We start from the raw sequence: 17009 nt of genomic DNA, 5'->3' as shown, positions 1-17009 counted from the left end.
AAAAAGTAAATAAAATAAATACAGGAGGAAGATTTATTTGACGTTCTCTAAATTCTTTGTAAAACTTGGAAGAACGCAGGCAGCAAATTGCGATAAAATGGAGAGAGATAAAATAGAGAAGTGAAATGTAGTTGGAGGAAGACAAGGTTGGTGCAGCTCTTTTCTGTATTTGAACGTTTGCGCTATGCATTCCTGCATTACTAACTATTGCTTTTTTTACAAGATTTTGTTGAAGTAATTGATTAGGGACCGGGTATGAACCCGCTCCCTAACCAAAACCCTCCCTAAAAGAATATGAATTCTTGAACGTGAATGTCGACACGAACTACAATTTCATATAGATGTCGTAAATTCATTTGGGGAGCTGTGCTAACTGAAATGAAATATTGCTACTCTTGCAATACGCACTATGATAGCCACTCTTAAAATATTCATATAAATAAAATATTTGAATAATATACAATAGTGATTATGTACCCTGGTGGCATTTAGCACAAATAATAAAGTTAAAACAGCACAATTAAATATAAAAGGAATAAATCAATTTTATTTTTTAGATCATGCTCATTGTACCTCCTCAGAACCCACTTCCAATAGAAAATATAAAGGAGATATGTATGTATCCATTTTATGCTATAATCATGTAGGACATTGTTGTTTTAGGTAGGTCATAAGTAAAACATTTTTGAGGTCTTTATTAGTTAAAATAACAAATAAAATAAATAAAAACCTTTATTTATCATGTAGGCATATATATAAAAGGCTCTTATGACAAGTCATCATATAATCAAATATGATTTACAATTTGTAAAGTACACAGATTAAGGCATGCATATGATGCATTAGTATACTATACTCGTAATCCACCTCCACCTGGAAATATAAGGGAGGTATTAACAAATCATCATTAAGTAATTTATAATTTATACTATAATCCTGTGGGATACTACTGTTATATATTTGAATAAACATTTTTTTATTTCAAATTATGTTGAATTCTTATACATTGCATAATTTCAGGTTTGTCCCACATCTGCAGAATAAATTGTAACAGTAGAAGTGCAACATGCTATTCAGATGGACAATGAGCACCAGTGAAATAAAAAAATCAAAATTGATATATATTAATAAAAGAAAAATATACATTTTATTAAAATAAATGACAATGACTAACTTTAATTATGTTGTATAATTAGTTACCTTTCAGTGTGAACAACTTTAATCTAGATTTTGGTTCAATGATGATAATAATTGATTCTGACACCTCTTCAATATTGGAAACATTGTTCTGTGGCATATATTTCTCTTTGAGCAATTGCAATGTTGTGCAACACTGCAAGAGCCACAACAGTAGTCTTCACATTGCCAAATTTAAGATATGCCATGTTACAGACATTGAAAATGCTGTTTCCACACACCAAAGTTCTTGTTGCAATATCCTGGAGTTATGAGTGCTGCTTTGCCATCTAACAATCTCTCTGATCTGAAGATTAGCATCACAAGTCACCTACAACAAACCTTTAAATCTTATGAACAACAACATTGAGGAAATAATATCCTTTTCTATATAATATTAGGCTGCATCACAAACCATATTTTTTATTGTATATGGGTGTAATAAATACAACCAATTATAGATGGGAAGTCTTTTACGTGGTGAAATTCCAGCCTTAACAAGGGTTCCTCTGAAAAGAAGTGGGGCATAGTTATAATCTGCAACATGTTATAAGTACAAGCGCACGCTCCACTTTGCTACATATACCACTGGTAGTGGCTTAAGATAATCCATAGAGGTCTCCAACATCTTACATCTATTAAAAAAACTAATCTAAAAGTAGCTCATCATTAGGTATACGTATTTACCGAAGTCTGTATAATATGGAATAGAATTAACTTACTTCATGACGATCGCAACATGTCAATGCAGTTAATTAATACTTGCAATTCTGGTGATCTGCCACAACCTATACGGTGAAGCTGCAACTCTTCGCGGACTATCAGTCACTTATAAATGCAGCCGTATGTTTGGAAAAATAATACCGTTTACGGAATTCATCATTATCCAGAGAAAACCGATCGAATTTCTGACGACACATTTTTTTACCTAAAGCAGCCTGGCTTGCATTTTTAATACGTAACTAAATAAAATTACTACTTGAAACGAAAATGATCGAAATGTTGTATACTTCTAAGTACACACTGACTTTGGCAACAAGCGTCAAACACGAAACAGCTGACCGACGTCAACCATTTTTTTTGCTATCGAACGCTTAACATAGGTGTAAAGACGGGGGTTAGGCTCGATAAATTAAAGCATCTTTATCGGAGACTTTTAGCGCAATTGAACCATTATGAATACCAATTTTTTACATGCCTCCGATAACGCCCAGATAAACTTCCGATAATTCTAATAGTTTTATTATGAATAAGACCATCAGTCTAAATTATTAGAAAATGGAAGAAGCTATTTTTAGTACAAAGAAGCTGGTACGATCAGCAACAAAAGTCGATGAACAAATACTAATTTACAAAACACCTGAACATTGAAACGGACCACAAATCACTTACCAAAGACGAGTACAGATTAAGGTTATCATTTCAATGTTACAAAAGTCGCTAAACATTTTATAACTTGACAATGCATTAGTTGATGAATCTCAATATTGAATCTATACTTCTATACTATTATATAAAGCTGAAAAGTTTGTTTGTTTGTTTGACCGCGCTAATCTCAGGAACTACCGGATTAGACTGCAAAAATATTTTTATGTTGGATAACCCTTTGTTAGTGGAGTGCTATAGGCTATATTATATCATTACGCTATGACCAATAGGAGCGGAGCAGTAATGAAACATGTTGCAAAAACGGGCAAAATTTATTAGTTTTGAGAGCTTCTGTTGCGTGCGCTGCTTAAACGGTTAAAGTTATGCAATAATGATGTATGACGGGATTGTTCCTCTTAAAAAGTTCTACATAAATATATAATAAAACAAAGTCCCCCGCTGCATCTGTCTGCCTGAACGTGTTAAACTCAAAAACTACCCAACGTATTAAGATGAAATTTGGTATGGGGACAGTTTGAGACCCTGGGAAGAACATAGGCTTACGGGAAAATATATAGCGTGACTTTTATAAGGGAAAACTTTAGCCCGAAAAACTTTATATCGCGGGTGGAGCCGCGGGCAAAAGCTCGTACATCATTAAAAATATGAAAAATAAACTGACGTTTACGTTGAAACCTTCGAGGAGAATCTCCTGTCAGAATAATTTTGAATTTACACATTTGTTTTTAAACCGGCCAGTGCTCTATAAAATAGGATGTTTAAAATGTAATTAACCTATTTCTATTAATGTTATAATATTACTTTCTAATATATTATGATGTTTTGTTCATACTTAAAAATTTATAATTTTGGTTATTAACTTCAATATATACTATTATATAAACCTAAAGGGTTTGTTTCTTTGAATGCGTTAAACTCAGGAACTACTTAACTGATTTTGAAAATATTTCACTAATAGGAAGCTACATTACTCTTAAGCCCTACACGCTACTTTCTATCCAGGGTAAATATAAAGCACGACTTTTATCTTTGAAAAACTTTTTCACGCGGGCAGAGTAGCGAGCCAAAGCTAGTATGTTATAAAATAACAATTTAAATAACATCCTGGACTGTTGTATTTATTCGACAATGTTTTGATAGTAAAAAACGCGGTGCGCTGCGCTTCGCGATATTGGTGTCTTGAAGCTTGATGGGTTTAATTTAACGAATAGAAAAAAAAGCTTGTATATAAAACAAAGAATTTGCTAATTTCAGCCACATTTGTATATATTACAGATCATAAAAATTGTCGCTAGTAATGTTTAGCAGTTAATGGTTTGACAGCGTTCAGCTACTTTTGTAGTTCAATTATGACAAGTTGTTTTGTTTTTAAATTAATCAGCAACTTATGGTAAATGATAATGATTAGGAAATATTGGAAACAAATTATGTTCAACGACTTCTGTTGCTGACTGTACAATGTTGATCCGACCAACGTATTGGGATGTACAATAACAGCAAACGCGCCGTAACTCGCAACTAAAATAACAAAACGTGTGGAAAACTCCTTTCCTCACAAGTAATGGTTAAACTATTGCTTTTGTTCGCGAGAAATTACAATCCTATTTCAACCGTGTGAGATGTTATTTTAAAACGTTTTTAAAGTTGCTGTGTGTCTGTGCCGTTGGTAGATAATTAAAAAAAAGGATTTGCGGATATGCTTTTTGCGATTGACGAGCAGTTTTTTTTAAGAACCTTAAAAGTAACAGCTAAAGTAAGAGTGATAAGATTTACTACTATAGCGTCAATAAAAGAGCTAGGAGCTATCACAAAATATAATAATGTAAGAAATAGTAACAGTAACATTTTGCCATAACAGTTAATTGACATAGCCGTAAACTGCTATTTAATATAATATAAAAAATTATATGATTTAAAAATGTCACTGACAATAAAACTATAAATTGGGACTTGAGCGAGAGTGCCATAACTCGACAGACGACATAATTACAATAGAATTCTTAAATTACAACTATATTTGTCAATTTTGACAGGAGTATCAACTACGACTAGAACGAGGATGATTTAGTCATAATAAAAAGTAACATTAAAATATCATTTAAATTTATTTTGAACCATGTGAATCAAGAAAGTGGCGATAGCCTAGTTAGATGTGGAACGAACTGCCGAGTCGAATGTTTGCAGGTTCAAATCCCAAAGGCAGACGCTCAGACTTTTCTAAAATTATGTGTGTATTCTTTGTGAATTATCGCTTGCTTTAACAGTGATGAAAACATTGTGAGGAAACCTGCATATCTGTGAAGTTCTCTATAGGAATTTTCGAGGGTGTGTGAAGTCTACCAATCCGCACTGGGCCAGTTTGGTGGACTAAGGCCTAATCCCTCTCAGAAGTAGAGGAGGCCCGTGCCCAGCAGTAGAACAGTATACAATACAGGGCTGATATTATTATTGTTGTTATGTGAACCAGCCATGACTCCTGTTTGTAGCACTGCCTTATGACACGAGTCAAAAACTAACATTTGATAGCTAAGGAGAACTCTCTTAAGATTACGCAAGCCATCCTAGTATCCATCTATTTAGATTTACCTGCGCTCGGGTCATAAAAAAAACTTTATTGCATTTAAAACTACATTTCAGCATGTTAATGAAGAAAAATGTGACAACCATAGTGAATAGGAAGAGATTTTGCGAAGTTTATTCCAGGAGATTATTCTTGGAGAATTTAAAGTTTTTTAACGTTTCGTAAACTAGAAGAAATGGCTTATTCCGTGGTGGAAAATCTAGTTCAGTGATTTTGTATTTTGAAATGATATTACTAGGTTTGAATAATTCTGCGCAAAAAAATCAAGCACCAAATGGACTGGAAGTAATCGGAAGCATTTACAGATCTAATTGCATATAGAGACATCTAATGATCTATTTCGTTACTTTAAGTTTGGTATATTCTTAAAATCATCCTAAAATATTTCCCCGAAAGGAAAGACTATTGTAAAAACAATTCAAATGATTCGATATCAGTGAGTACATTTAATAAATTCCGTGTATTAATTAGTCAGCATTGTCACGAAATAATTTAATAAGAATTTCGTAGTTATATCATCATCAGCCCCAAGATGTCCACTGTTGAACATGGGCCTCCCCCAAAGATTTCCAAATCGACCTATGCTATCCTATGCTATGGATGCGGGCGGCTTAACGCCCGCATCCAGAGACCTCTTGCCTTTTTTTATTAATATATAATAATAATAAAAACTAATCGGTATATGAATTCTGTGAACCTCCACAAAGCTTAAATAGAAGTAGAAAACCGACAGTAGAACAAAGTATAACCAGAGTAGGTATTATTACTATTGTCAGCGATGAAAATAGCATAACACAACATTTAGCTAACAAGGAAAATAAAAATGAAACTGCCGTACCAGAAGTTCGCGGCTCATTTCACCACCCATACAATTCTATGTAAATTGTGATGTGATCTTGAATAAGTAGAATTTATAAGTTGCGTCACAAAATACACGTTATTCCAAACAATAAAAAATTTTACTGAATTATAATGAATATAATTTTTCGTCTGTTCAAAGTTATTGTGGGGTTTCTATAGATATGATCTTGAATAGGAAATTGTCATATATTGTGTAACAATACGAAATTGTAACTTTAAACAATACACAATAATTTATAGTAATAATATTATAATATCAGCCATGTATTATATATTGTTCCACTGCTGGGTACGGGCTTCCTTTACTACTAAGAGGAATTAGGCCGTAGTCTACCACGCTGGCCTAGCGCGGATTGATAGACTTCACACACCCTCAGAATTCCTATAGAGAACTTCTCAGGTATGCAGGTTTCCTTACGAAATTTTCCTTCACCGTTAAGGCAAGCGGTAAATCACAAAAAAATCACACATCATTTTAAAATAGTTAGAGATGTGTGCCTTTGGGTTTTGAACCTGCGGACATTCGTCTCGGCATTCCGTTCCACTACCAACTAGGCTATCGCCGCTAATCATAACTTGATATTTCTTAATAACAATAAGTAAATTTTTGGTCTATTAGAAAGAAGTCGTCAGATATTGTGTGGTCTATTTTTTTACAGTGTCAAAGAATGACATTTTCTGAAAAGGAACTCATCACATCGTAAGGTGCAACTAATTGTACATAAATGCAGTGTGAAAATCGTTCCAATGATATGATGAAAAGGAAGGCAGTAAGAATCGGGTAACATGAAACCTTTTCCACTGGTGTATTGTACCTTAGATATTACTGTTGGAAACGGCTATAGTGTACATTCTTACATCCCTGAGAATATTATATACATGACTGATATTTGATTTGCATAACCTCAATTAAATCTCTCCCTTTTTAAGACCCATTCCTTTTTTATAGACTGTCAAGCATTGATGATTCTACTAGTACTGTGTGTATTTAAACCCTCAAATTCAATTTACTAAATAAATATGTTTTCAGCTAAAACAAAATGTCTATATCATATCGTAACAAAGTAAAAACGAAAATCATCTTTATTATCCTAATAACAAAATTCAGTTTACAATACAGTCACGGATAACGTCGATACGCAAACAAAATCTCATACAACGTTAGTAGCATTACAAAACGAGTGAAAAAAAAATCCTAAACGAATCCATCAGGCCGTCGCCACTACACCGCTGACAATACGCCGAAACACCGCATCAATTTTAACGAGACTTAGTCCGAGAGCCAAGCTATGTGTTGCACTGTTAGAATAATTTGAGTGAAATAAATCTTTATACAATTGCTTTACAAGAATTTGAGGCATTAATACATACATACACTTCACACCTTTTTACCGGATAAGGTAGACAGAAGTGCAATCAGAAACCCCACTTTTCGCCACTAAATGTAAAAAGCAAGCCTATCACCATATCGGGTATAAATTTCAGATCCAAGGCTGATTTTGCGCAGAAAAAAGGTTCCAGGTTCGAACCAAGAATCTCAGAACGCTATCGTATTGCACATGTACCTAATACAATTATGCCACCGAAGTATTATAGTATTATTATCAAGAATATTACATACATTACATTATTATACTTGATAATAACAGTAACTTCCTCCACATATTGAAATAATCTACAATTGAATAAGCTTTTGCACCAAATAGTACAATAGTCATCGATAAATATCGATAACAGATGTTTTATTAGTTTTTTGTTGTTCTGACATTCATAAATAATCAAGTTAGAAACAATCTCACATATTTCTTGCAAACCGAAAATATCACATTAAAAGTCCTCTGACACACACAAATCAATACGTTATAATAGAAATTACACACCTCCGTTAAGTTCTAATCAAGTTAGGAATCAAGGTCCGTAACTTACGCCAATATTTGTCTTTCAGCATCGAAATCCCATGAGAGCAGAAGTCCCCAACTCCGCGTCTATTGTCAAATCAGAGCAAAACAAATGTAAACGTCACACGGCTCAAAAGTGGAAACCAATTTCGCGTCGCCATGCGCGAACCGAAACTCGTTGGAGATACAACTTTTAAAATGAAAACTAACAAGCTGTTGCGTTTTCAATCACATTTCTGTTTGTCGCTCCGGTCGGAATTGGAAATAAATCATGTGCTGACATGGTTTGGGATTGGAATGTGAAGTTTTGATCGATAATGAGTTGGTATGTTCGAAAAAGGTCCTTTAGACTTCGCTTTGAACGTTCGTAATAAGTTCTGCAGGATATGCTAGGCTTTATAGCAGTCTCGCTGAACATAACTAGAATTTACCATTTTACCTTAGTCACCATTTTATTTCATCAATAGTATAGAAGCATATACTAATAATATAATAATAATAACTTTTAGGTATAAAAGTATTCTTGAAAACGTAAAAAGTAACCGATACGTTAATTCAGGACAGTCAGTAGATGTGGTCAATTCATCTAAATCAGCGCGTTTCTGCGTTTACTTTTACCAAACAGACAGATCTTCTCAAAATTGCTGGTGGTAGGATATTTTATATCCGCCCGAATAGCAACCACCGTACGCAAGGTGTTAAAACCCGCCTTAGTTCGTTTCGGGATCACCCTGTGTATATGCGGTTCTAACAGACTGGTCGACTGCCTAAGGGCTAATCATCTCTCGTCAGTCTACATTCTATTGTACCCCACTTACCATCACGTTCAGGGGGTCACTACGCCGTGCAAGTATAAAAAGAAATCGCAATGTAATATTATTAAGGTTGATTTTTTAATGACATCTAATCCCACGATACGAAACATTTCCACTCACTACAAAATACAAACATTGCTAAAGTAACTCGGATAATTTTTCATCAAAAGCCGGCACTTTGAAAACGTAAAAACGTTGCAAGATTTATCTTGTTCATTTTAAAATCCACAGATCTTTGTTTTACTCTTACATCAAGAGTTTTCGGTTCACTGGTGTGCAACCGAATTATATATCTCGATTGTTACTTTATCCTCATGTGGAATCCTTTTATTCATATTATTTTAACTTAATCAACCTCGCTGTTCAATTGGTTCCTAAGAGTCTATAAATAATATTATCAGCCCTGTATTATATGAAAAAAATGAATCCTCCTAGCCGAATTTCGAATATGGCGGCCAATCTAATCAGAGATCAGTCAAATACACAGGAGATATAGTGCACAAGTATGTGCGCAATACACAGGTGCACTCTCTGTGCTTTCATTCTCATAGTCCGGTGAGACGGAAATTCGATATGACCGAAGAGAGATCAGGCGCAGGACCAACGGCTTTACGTACTTTACGAGGATTGGGCGTATCACACCGCCAACTTCCTGACTTTTTTTAAGATGGAAAAACCCAGTACCAATTGAAATTAAACTAATTTTCGGATTCTATCGCGGTGTTAATATTTTATTTTCTCCCGACGTTTCGAAACGAAACAAATGTCTAACATTCGCGTAAACATAAGAAATCATTACCCAGTACCAATTATTTTGACCCGACCCGGGTTTCGAACCCAGGACCTCAGCGTAGTAGTCATACTTGTACCGTGTGCAATTACAACTACGCCAACGAGGCAGTCTGTATTATATACTTACTGTCCCAATGGACATGGGCCTCGTCTACTACTGAGAGGGATTAGGTCTTCTACTACACTGGCCTAGTGCGGATTGGGAGACTTCACACACTCTTAAAATTCGAGTAGTTGTATTCCGGAACAACTGCAGTGCTGAGGTATCAGGTTTGATCATGGAGTCGGAGGTAAAGTCATATTGAGTTTTTCTACTCAGCATCAGCCCGGAGTCTGGAATTTGTGCCCGATATAGTCTTGCTCCCTATTGCGGCATGGGACGGAATACATACGGAGGAAAGCGGATCCACCAGTTGCGCCTCTGCCTATACTTTTGGGAATGAAAGGCGTGAGTGTGTGTGTGTGTGTGCATATAAGCGATGAAAATTACTTAATATCAGGTTTACTATATTTAACTCGTTTGTTTGTCTAAGCTGTTAAAATATACAGCAAATAGATTAATATTTATTATGCTATAATAATACGTAATTGTTAATTATATTAAAACTTTACCAGTATATTGGTGTATTCCCACGCTGTAACCAAGTACTTAAAATTGTATATTATTTCCTATGATTTACCAATATGCGTTTTTGTGACAGAAATATACAAGAACACCCAACAACCAAACAAAATTCCACGTCAAATTTCAATACATTATTTAAATATTCAAAAATGTCAGCAATATTTACAAAAGAATCCCGATTCAGCGCCATAACCACATCAGAAATGTAGAGTTCCGTCGTAAGCTTTTACGATACTGTACATTTTTACCCTGGGAACCAGGTAAATATCGAGTTTATGACACCTCGTTAGAACTTTTACTGTAATAGTACCAACCTTTGCTTCAAGTCTCACATTAAATACTTTTGATATAGACTAGTTCGTGACTCGGGCACAGGAGTGATTCTGGTAATTCCATTTACTCCCCCCTTGGGGGTTGTAAAGCTGAAAATGTCGTTTTACTACCTTACTGTTTGTTCGGGTTTTAAATGTTACTCATTAAACGGAAATTAATCTTCACCAAACGATTCCATCTTTGTTCGAATTGGAATGTTTGTGGGTACGTTCGTATTAATGAATTATCTGCCACTAATCCTTTTTACTTATGTTATAAAAAAAGTATTATTTATTACATACTAATAGAGAATCACGCCTCTATTACATAGGGGTAGGCAGAGACTATGGATTACCACTTTGCACTATTCTGGCATATCTATTGCTTCCTCATTCATCAATCTTTCCATACCTTTGAATTGGACTTTTCTAAGAATGTCAGATTTATTTATTTATTAATACAATCAATACAACAGATATATTAATACAACAGATATATTAATACAACAGATATATGACAATCAAAAGTATTATCTATTATGTGTCTTTATACATTAACTGCTGAAAAAATCATAAAAGTATATAGTTATTATTGAAAACTATGACATAGGGTCTGTTATAACTCATTACTTTCAGGTAGATAATGATCAAAGATTAAGTAATATATAACTGTATTAAAAAGCATATACTTTAACAGAAATGATTGTAAAAATATCTTAGTTTTATATTGAAAGCATCGCAACTATGCATTATAATTCAGCCGCATTGACGAGTATCACTAATGAGGATGAATGAAATATATAAAGTGCGAAGTAATTGAAATAGAACTAAAAGGTGTTCCCATTATGTTACTGGCAGTACGAGGGGAAAACCCTTGAGGAAATAAAGTTTTTATTAGTATTATTATTATACTAAAGGTGGAATAAAACTATTTTTCGGATTTCATCGCGGTTTATTTATTATAATTTTCTCCCGACGTTTCAAAGACTGCAGCCTTCATAGTCATAGGTGGGACTGAGATTATAGTCGTCCGAAAAGTCGGTTACAATGTCATTTCACAGTTATACAAAATGTTTTAATTGTTTTAAAATTGGCCTGTCTAATCTATGCAATCTGGCAGCCGGTCTGTGACTTCGTCTTAGAACTTAGATCTATTTGAGCTTAAAAAGTAAATGTAGTTTAAAGTAAATTGCAAAAATTAAAAAATTACGATACTTTCCCATATCCTGTATTAAGCAAACAAAGCCTATATTCTACTCTTTATTAATTCTTTTTCTACCTGTAAAGAATTACATGAAATTTCATTCATTAGTTTTGGAGATGTGCGCTAACAAATAGTACAATATAGTTTAAAAAATCGCTTTGCGTTCTATTACTCTTGTTTAGATTCTCTTTCTTTTTATTAGTTTTCATTCAATTTACAGGTACACCGTTTCCTGCTGTTTTATTACAAGTAGGTATAGATCTCTAAACAAGAAGGTGGAGTCACCTGATATTAAATTTTCATTCCAAAATATTCGCGAATACCGTCATTAAAGAAAAGGAATACAGATAAGAAAAATAAGTTCGCACCTAAGGAAATCAACATTTGCAATAGCAAGCTATCACTTTATACCGTGATACAGCGGTACATTTGAACCGACCTATTCATTCTGTAGACAAGTATATTTACATAGTGTTTAAATAACCGAGTCCTAATGTAATAACAAAAATAAATAGACGTCGAATTAACAACCTCCTCTTTTGAAGTTTTTTTTTTATTATTAATTTGAATGCCGAGACGACGTTGCCGTTCACCTGACGGCAAGCGATACGACCAATCGTAAATAATAAATAAACCATCCAAAACCTTTAATTACAAAGTATTGTTTGGTATTCCACTGCGCTCGCCATCCTGAGACATGAGATATTAAGTCTTATGTCCAGTAGTTACACTGGCTACAATATTCAAACCAGAACACAATAGGGACTACACACTGCTGCTTGGTAGAAATAGACATTGCGGTGGTATCTACCCAGGCGTACATTCACATATGAGAGACCTACCACCGGAATCTAATTCTCAAGTCCTCTCAATATGTAAAATGTGTGTGCAGTGCAAGTGAAGTCAGTCATAAATAAAAAAATGAAATATATAATAACTCTGATTTAAAACTAAAGATATCCAAGATAAATTCATTGTTACCGTACGAAAAGCCAGCAAAGAAAACATAACCGTTATTGAGGTATGATATTTTAAGCGGCACTTTTATATTCAACACCCGATATTGCCAAACAGCCAGCAAACAAAGAGATAAAAGCTTTTAAATCTCAAAATTTATGGTCTGTTTGCGCAAACGGAATACTATTTTGTAAATCCTGGATCACGTGTTCCGTATTATTTTAATGGGATAGGTGGAGCACACTTTATGCCCAGTCACGTTTGATCGCTCCAAAAATTTGGACGAGTGTTTTTATTGCATACGTGTGAACTCCGTTCGAATTTACTTAGATGGGGTCGCAGTGAAATATTTTTTATAAACGGAGTTCGGACGCTTAATCATTTATAGTGATGTTTTTTTATGTATGGATTGATTTTAGTCTTTATTCTTTTAGTATAGAGTTGTTGTTGAATTTTTCCGGAACTATTGCTCCATTTTTTACAACTAAATAAAAAGTCATACATTATGTTAGGAATCACATTCCGCCTTTTGCATTTATTAAGTAAATTATATTAATTATCAGTTAGTATATCTATAATTACGTAATATTTTATATTATAAAGGTCAGGGGACCCTATTCCGATGACAGTTTCTTTTTGGCGGACAGCTTGGATAAGCTTCAGAATAGTGAATTTTTGACTCTTTTACCAATAAGTCTTTAAAAGCTATCCTTCGATTAGAACATCTGTAATTACAAAAAAAGGATGCTTCCCCAGATAGCAAAGGGCCCTCTGATTTTACCTTAAGTTCATAGCTATTGAAGTTCCTATTATTTTATAGGATTTGAAACAAAACATGTCAATCATGAAATGATTCCAATTAAACCTACTAAAAATCGTAAAAAATCGACACTACTTCTGAACATCTTTACTTGTCTGTTTACACTACACTTACATTGTTTTATTTCTATACGTTGAAGGTTACTGGTTGAGAATACCTTCGACATTTAGTCTATTTTAAAGAAGTATATAATTATGACCACAGTGAAAGACCTAAAATGAACAAAACATCTCTTTGTATCGCAAACGGTTCAGTACTGGTAGCAAGATACGTGACAAATATCCTTTACAAAGTATTAGCTATGTCCAATGTTCTGCAGATTCGAGCTCGCAGTAAAAAATTATTGAAATAGTAAAACTTTTCAGTTATCTGCTTTATAGGTATATTTTCAAAGTCCATTTTTGTGACAAACACTTTTGCCGTGTTCTCTTTATTTTTTGTAGGCACTTTCATAAAGATATTTAAAGTCTATATTCTAGGTTGCAGACTTATTAAAATTTGTGAGAACCAATTGAAAATATTGTCACATATTTTAAAATCACAAGCAAAAATTGATATTTTAAGATTTCTACAATCAGCGAAATATATAAAATACTAGTTAACCCGACAGACGTTGTCCCGTCTTAACTATGAATTTGCAGCGCGCATTCTGTCAATCGCTGACAGTTATTTCAAACAATTGATAGTTATATAAAATTAATATTTTCATTAAGTTTTCTTAAATTTTCTAACGTTCCGCTCAACTTCCTTAATTTTTTCTTTCATAAGATCCTTCTCCTGACAATAACAAACACAACAAAAAAATAGTGAAATCGGTCCAGCCGTTCACGCGTGATGGCGTGAACAAGGGAAATAGAGATTCATTTTTATATATATAGAAAAGCAATGGTACTTTACTGAAAACAGATTACTCATTTTTGAACTACAGCAAGACAAATCAATCACAATTGTGCAAGCCAAGACAAAAAGTACTTTAAATCTTTAAATAAAGTTTCTTTCGCAGGTACAGTGAACACACTCAAGTCCCTGCAAATCCACGTTCCCAAAGCGGTGCTGACGGGAAGAGACGCAGAACTGATGTGCACATACGAGCTGGAAGGGGCGCAGCTGTACTCAATAAGATGGTACAAAAACATGATTGAGTTCTATCGGTTTGTACCGAAGGAATCGCCAGCGACGAAGGTGTTTCCAGTGGCCGAGATCAAAGTTGATGTAAGTGTTTTAATGTTAGTAACTTTTATTTATTAACCGAATTAAAAAAAGCAAATGTAATCAGTCTTTTTATTGAAGTTATATTTCTTTTGGCGCGTTAGGGAAAAATGATGACAGATTTTATTTTACTGATGCACGCGCACACCGTCACCATGAAATTAGCTAGTCATTAGTTAAATTATTACATTATTATTTGATAATTGTACAACTAAATTAATAATAGATACAAATAATAAATATTAAATGCCGGAAAAATAAAATTATTTTATGATATTTAACTAGCTAATGAGTTATAATAAAATTTTCTTTTAATGTGTTAAATACTAGGATTTTTATCTTGTTACGCCAAAGTATAACTTCTTACGTGCGTACAAAATTACACAACCGTTTTTTTTTTATTTTCACGTTTTCTTCTGAGATTTGTTAAGTGATTTACGTGATTCCTTTTTTGTTTATTAAAGGAAGTTCTGGCGGTGGTCCCATTAAGGAGATATTTTTATGTGGTGTTTATTTATAAAGTTTGTAACTAAAAAAGTTTCAAGTAACTTATAGCGTATAATAATAACAATTGACACTTCTAAATGCTATAAAGATGGTTGATGCTTATAATGCTGACTACAAATATATACAGTGTAAACTAAATACATTTAATACATCACAATATTATATAACATTGAATTAAATTATTAATATGAATACAATTATATAAAATTGAGAACAATTCGAAAGTAGGAATACAACAAATTTGTCCCGAGTAAACAAAATAGATATTAATTAATATTAACCAATTTATATTGGAATACATTTTCACTTGAAATGTAATTTTATATGCAGATTTATGAATAAAATAAACTTTAAGAGCGACTTTAATTATCCGCGTTCAAGTATTATATTATAAGTTAATATTTGAAATGAACAGCCTTAGGGACTTAAAAGCGAAAAAATTATTAATAAATTAAATTATCAATAGATTTTTTTCCAGTCAAATTATACTGAAGATAAGTATCCTTATTTTAAACAGCATAAGAATCAGTTCTGACTTTTATTTTGGCATTTCTTTTATCTAATTTTATATCATATTATAATATAGAAGATACGCATCCTTATTGTATTAGCATAAGAATCGATTCTGACTTCTGTTTTCGCCCTTAGGTAGCAGCGTCAGATCAAAATCGCGTGGTCTTAACAGAAGTGGACAGGACGTTGACTGGAGAATATCAGTGCGAGGTTTCGGCAGACGCACCACTCTTCCATACAGATATCAAGTCGGCAGAAATGGTTGTTGTCGGTGAGTGTAATCCGTGTGTTGTCAGTGCCTGTCAATTTTAATAATCTGTATTAATATACAGGGTCATTTTGACATCGCGTGACTAAATGAAACTACTGCTTATCTACTTGAAAATAACACTTTACAATAAGTTACTTGAGCTGAAGATGTAAAATAAAAAATGTTACGTTTCGAACAAAATAAATATTAATAAAAAGTAATTTTAATTTTGCGCGCTGTAATATCAATACTACTATTCTAAGAAAATTCGTCGCAGCGGCAGCATCACACTTTCAGTCATAAATAAACTCACGCCCACGCCATACTCGCCATATACTGCAAAATGATAAAAAAATTAGAAAAATAAAACCAGGATTTTTGGGTGTAAATATTCTGAATGATTTTTGGCACAATGTCAGCAAAGGTGAAGACGAGTATGTGGTTTCATTTAGTAACGCAATGTCAAAATGACCCTGTATAAAACTGAAGATATTGTTTGAATGCGCCTATCTTAGGAACTGTTAAACCAAAGACATTAAACAGAATAGTTATATACCAGACATTAGAACATCATTTATGCTCCAAAAGTTATTACCATTTGATAAGAAGTCGCTGTCTTGTTTGAATTGATCGTGTAACAAGATGTCATAGCGTCCCTAGATATTAATACAAAAATAACATATTTACAGATAATATACTAATGTACTATTAAAAACGTGTAAATCACGATATGGGAATTATACATACATAACATCACGCATTTATCCCCGAAGGGGTATGCAGAGGCGCAACTAGGGCACCCACTTTTCGCCAAGTATGTTCCGTCCCATGATGTGATAGGGGGCGAGCCTATCGCCATATCGGGCACAAATTCCAGACTCCGGGCTGATACTGAGCAGAAAAACCCAAATATCACTTTGATGGGAATTATACGAAGTGTTTTACATTGGTGTTTTGCTATTTGACGGTAGATTGTGTACCCGTTGCATGAGCGCAATATTTTTGCATGGCAATCTTGCCAGTGTCTGCTCTATATAATCTTAGAACTCTTTGTACTCACTGATTTAATATGTACTACGTACTAAATTTGGCGTTCCGAAC

The 17009-nt window shown here is 33.6% G+C and overlaps 1 protein-coding gene and 1 long non-coding RNA gene across 2 annotated transcripts in view; both read left to right on the top strand.

Annotated features, from left to right (window-relative positions):
* On the top strand, window positions 1-1117 carry LOC119191028. Its single transcript, XR_005113346.1, has 3 exons — window positions 1-146; window positions 558-615; window positions 1021-1117. It is a non-coding gene; the product is annotated as an uncharacterized LOC119191028 (long non-coding RNA).
* LOC115451334 overlaps window positions 1-17009 on the top strand; it is an 87198-nt gene that overhangs the window by 56710 nt on the left and 13479 nt on the right. Inside the window, exons 2-3 of the mRNA XM_037444773.1 lie at window positions 14433-14641; window positions 15794-15929. Coding sequence (XP_037300670.1) covers window positions 14433-14641; window positions 15794-15929 — 345 coding nt within the window. The remainder of the gene's footprint in view (window positions 1-14432; window positions 14642-15793; window positions 15930-17009) is intronic.

Source organism: Manduca sexta, chromosome 5 (assembly GCF_014839805.1).
Source record: "Manduca sexta isolate Smith_Timp_Sample1 chromosome 5, JHU_Msex_v1.0, whole genome shotgun sequence".
NCBI classification, from domain to species: domain Eukaryota; kingdom Metazoa; phylum Arthropoda; class Insecta; order Lepidoptera; family Sphingidae; genus Manduca; species Manduca sexta.
The sequence above is the reverse complement of the archived record's forward strand: the minus strand, read 5'-3'. Positions and strand labels throughout refer to the sequence as shown.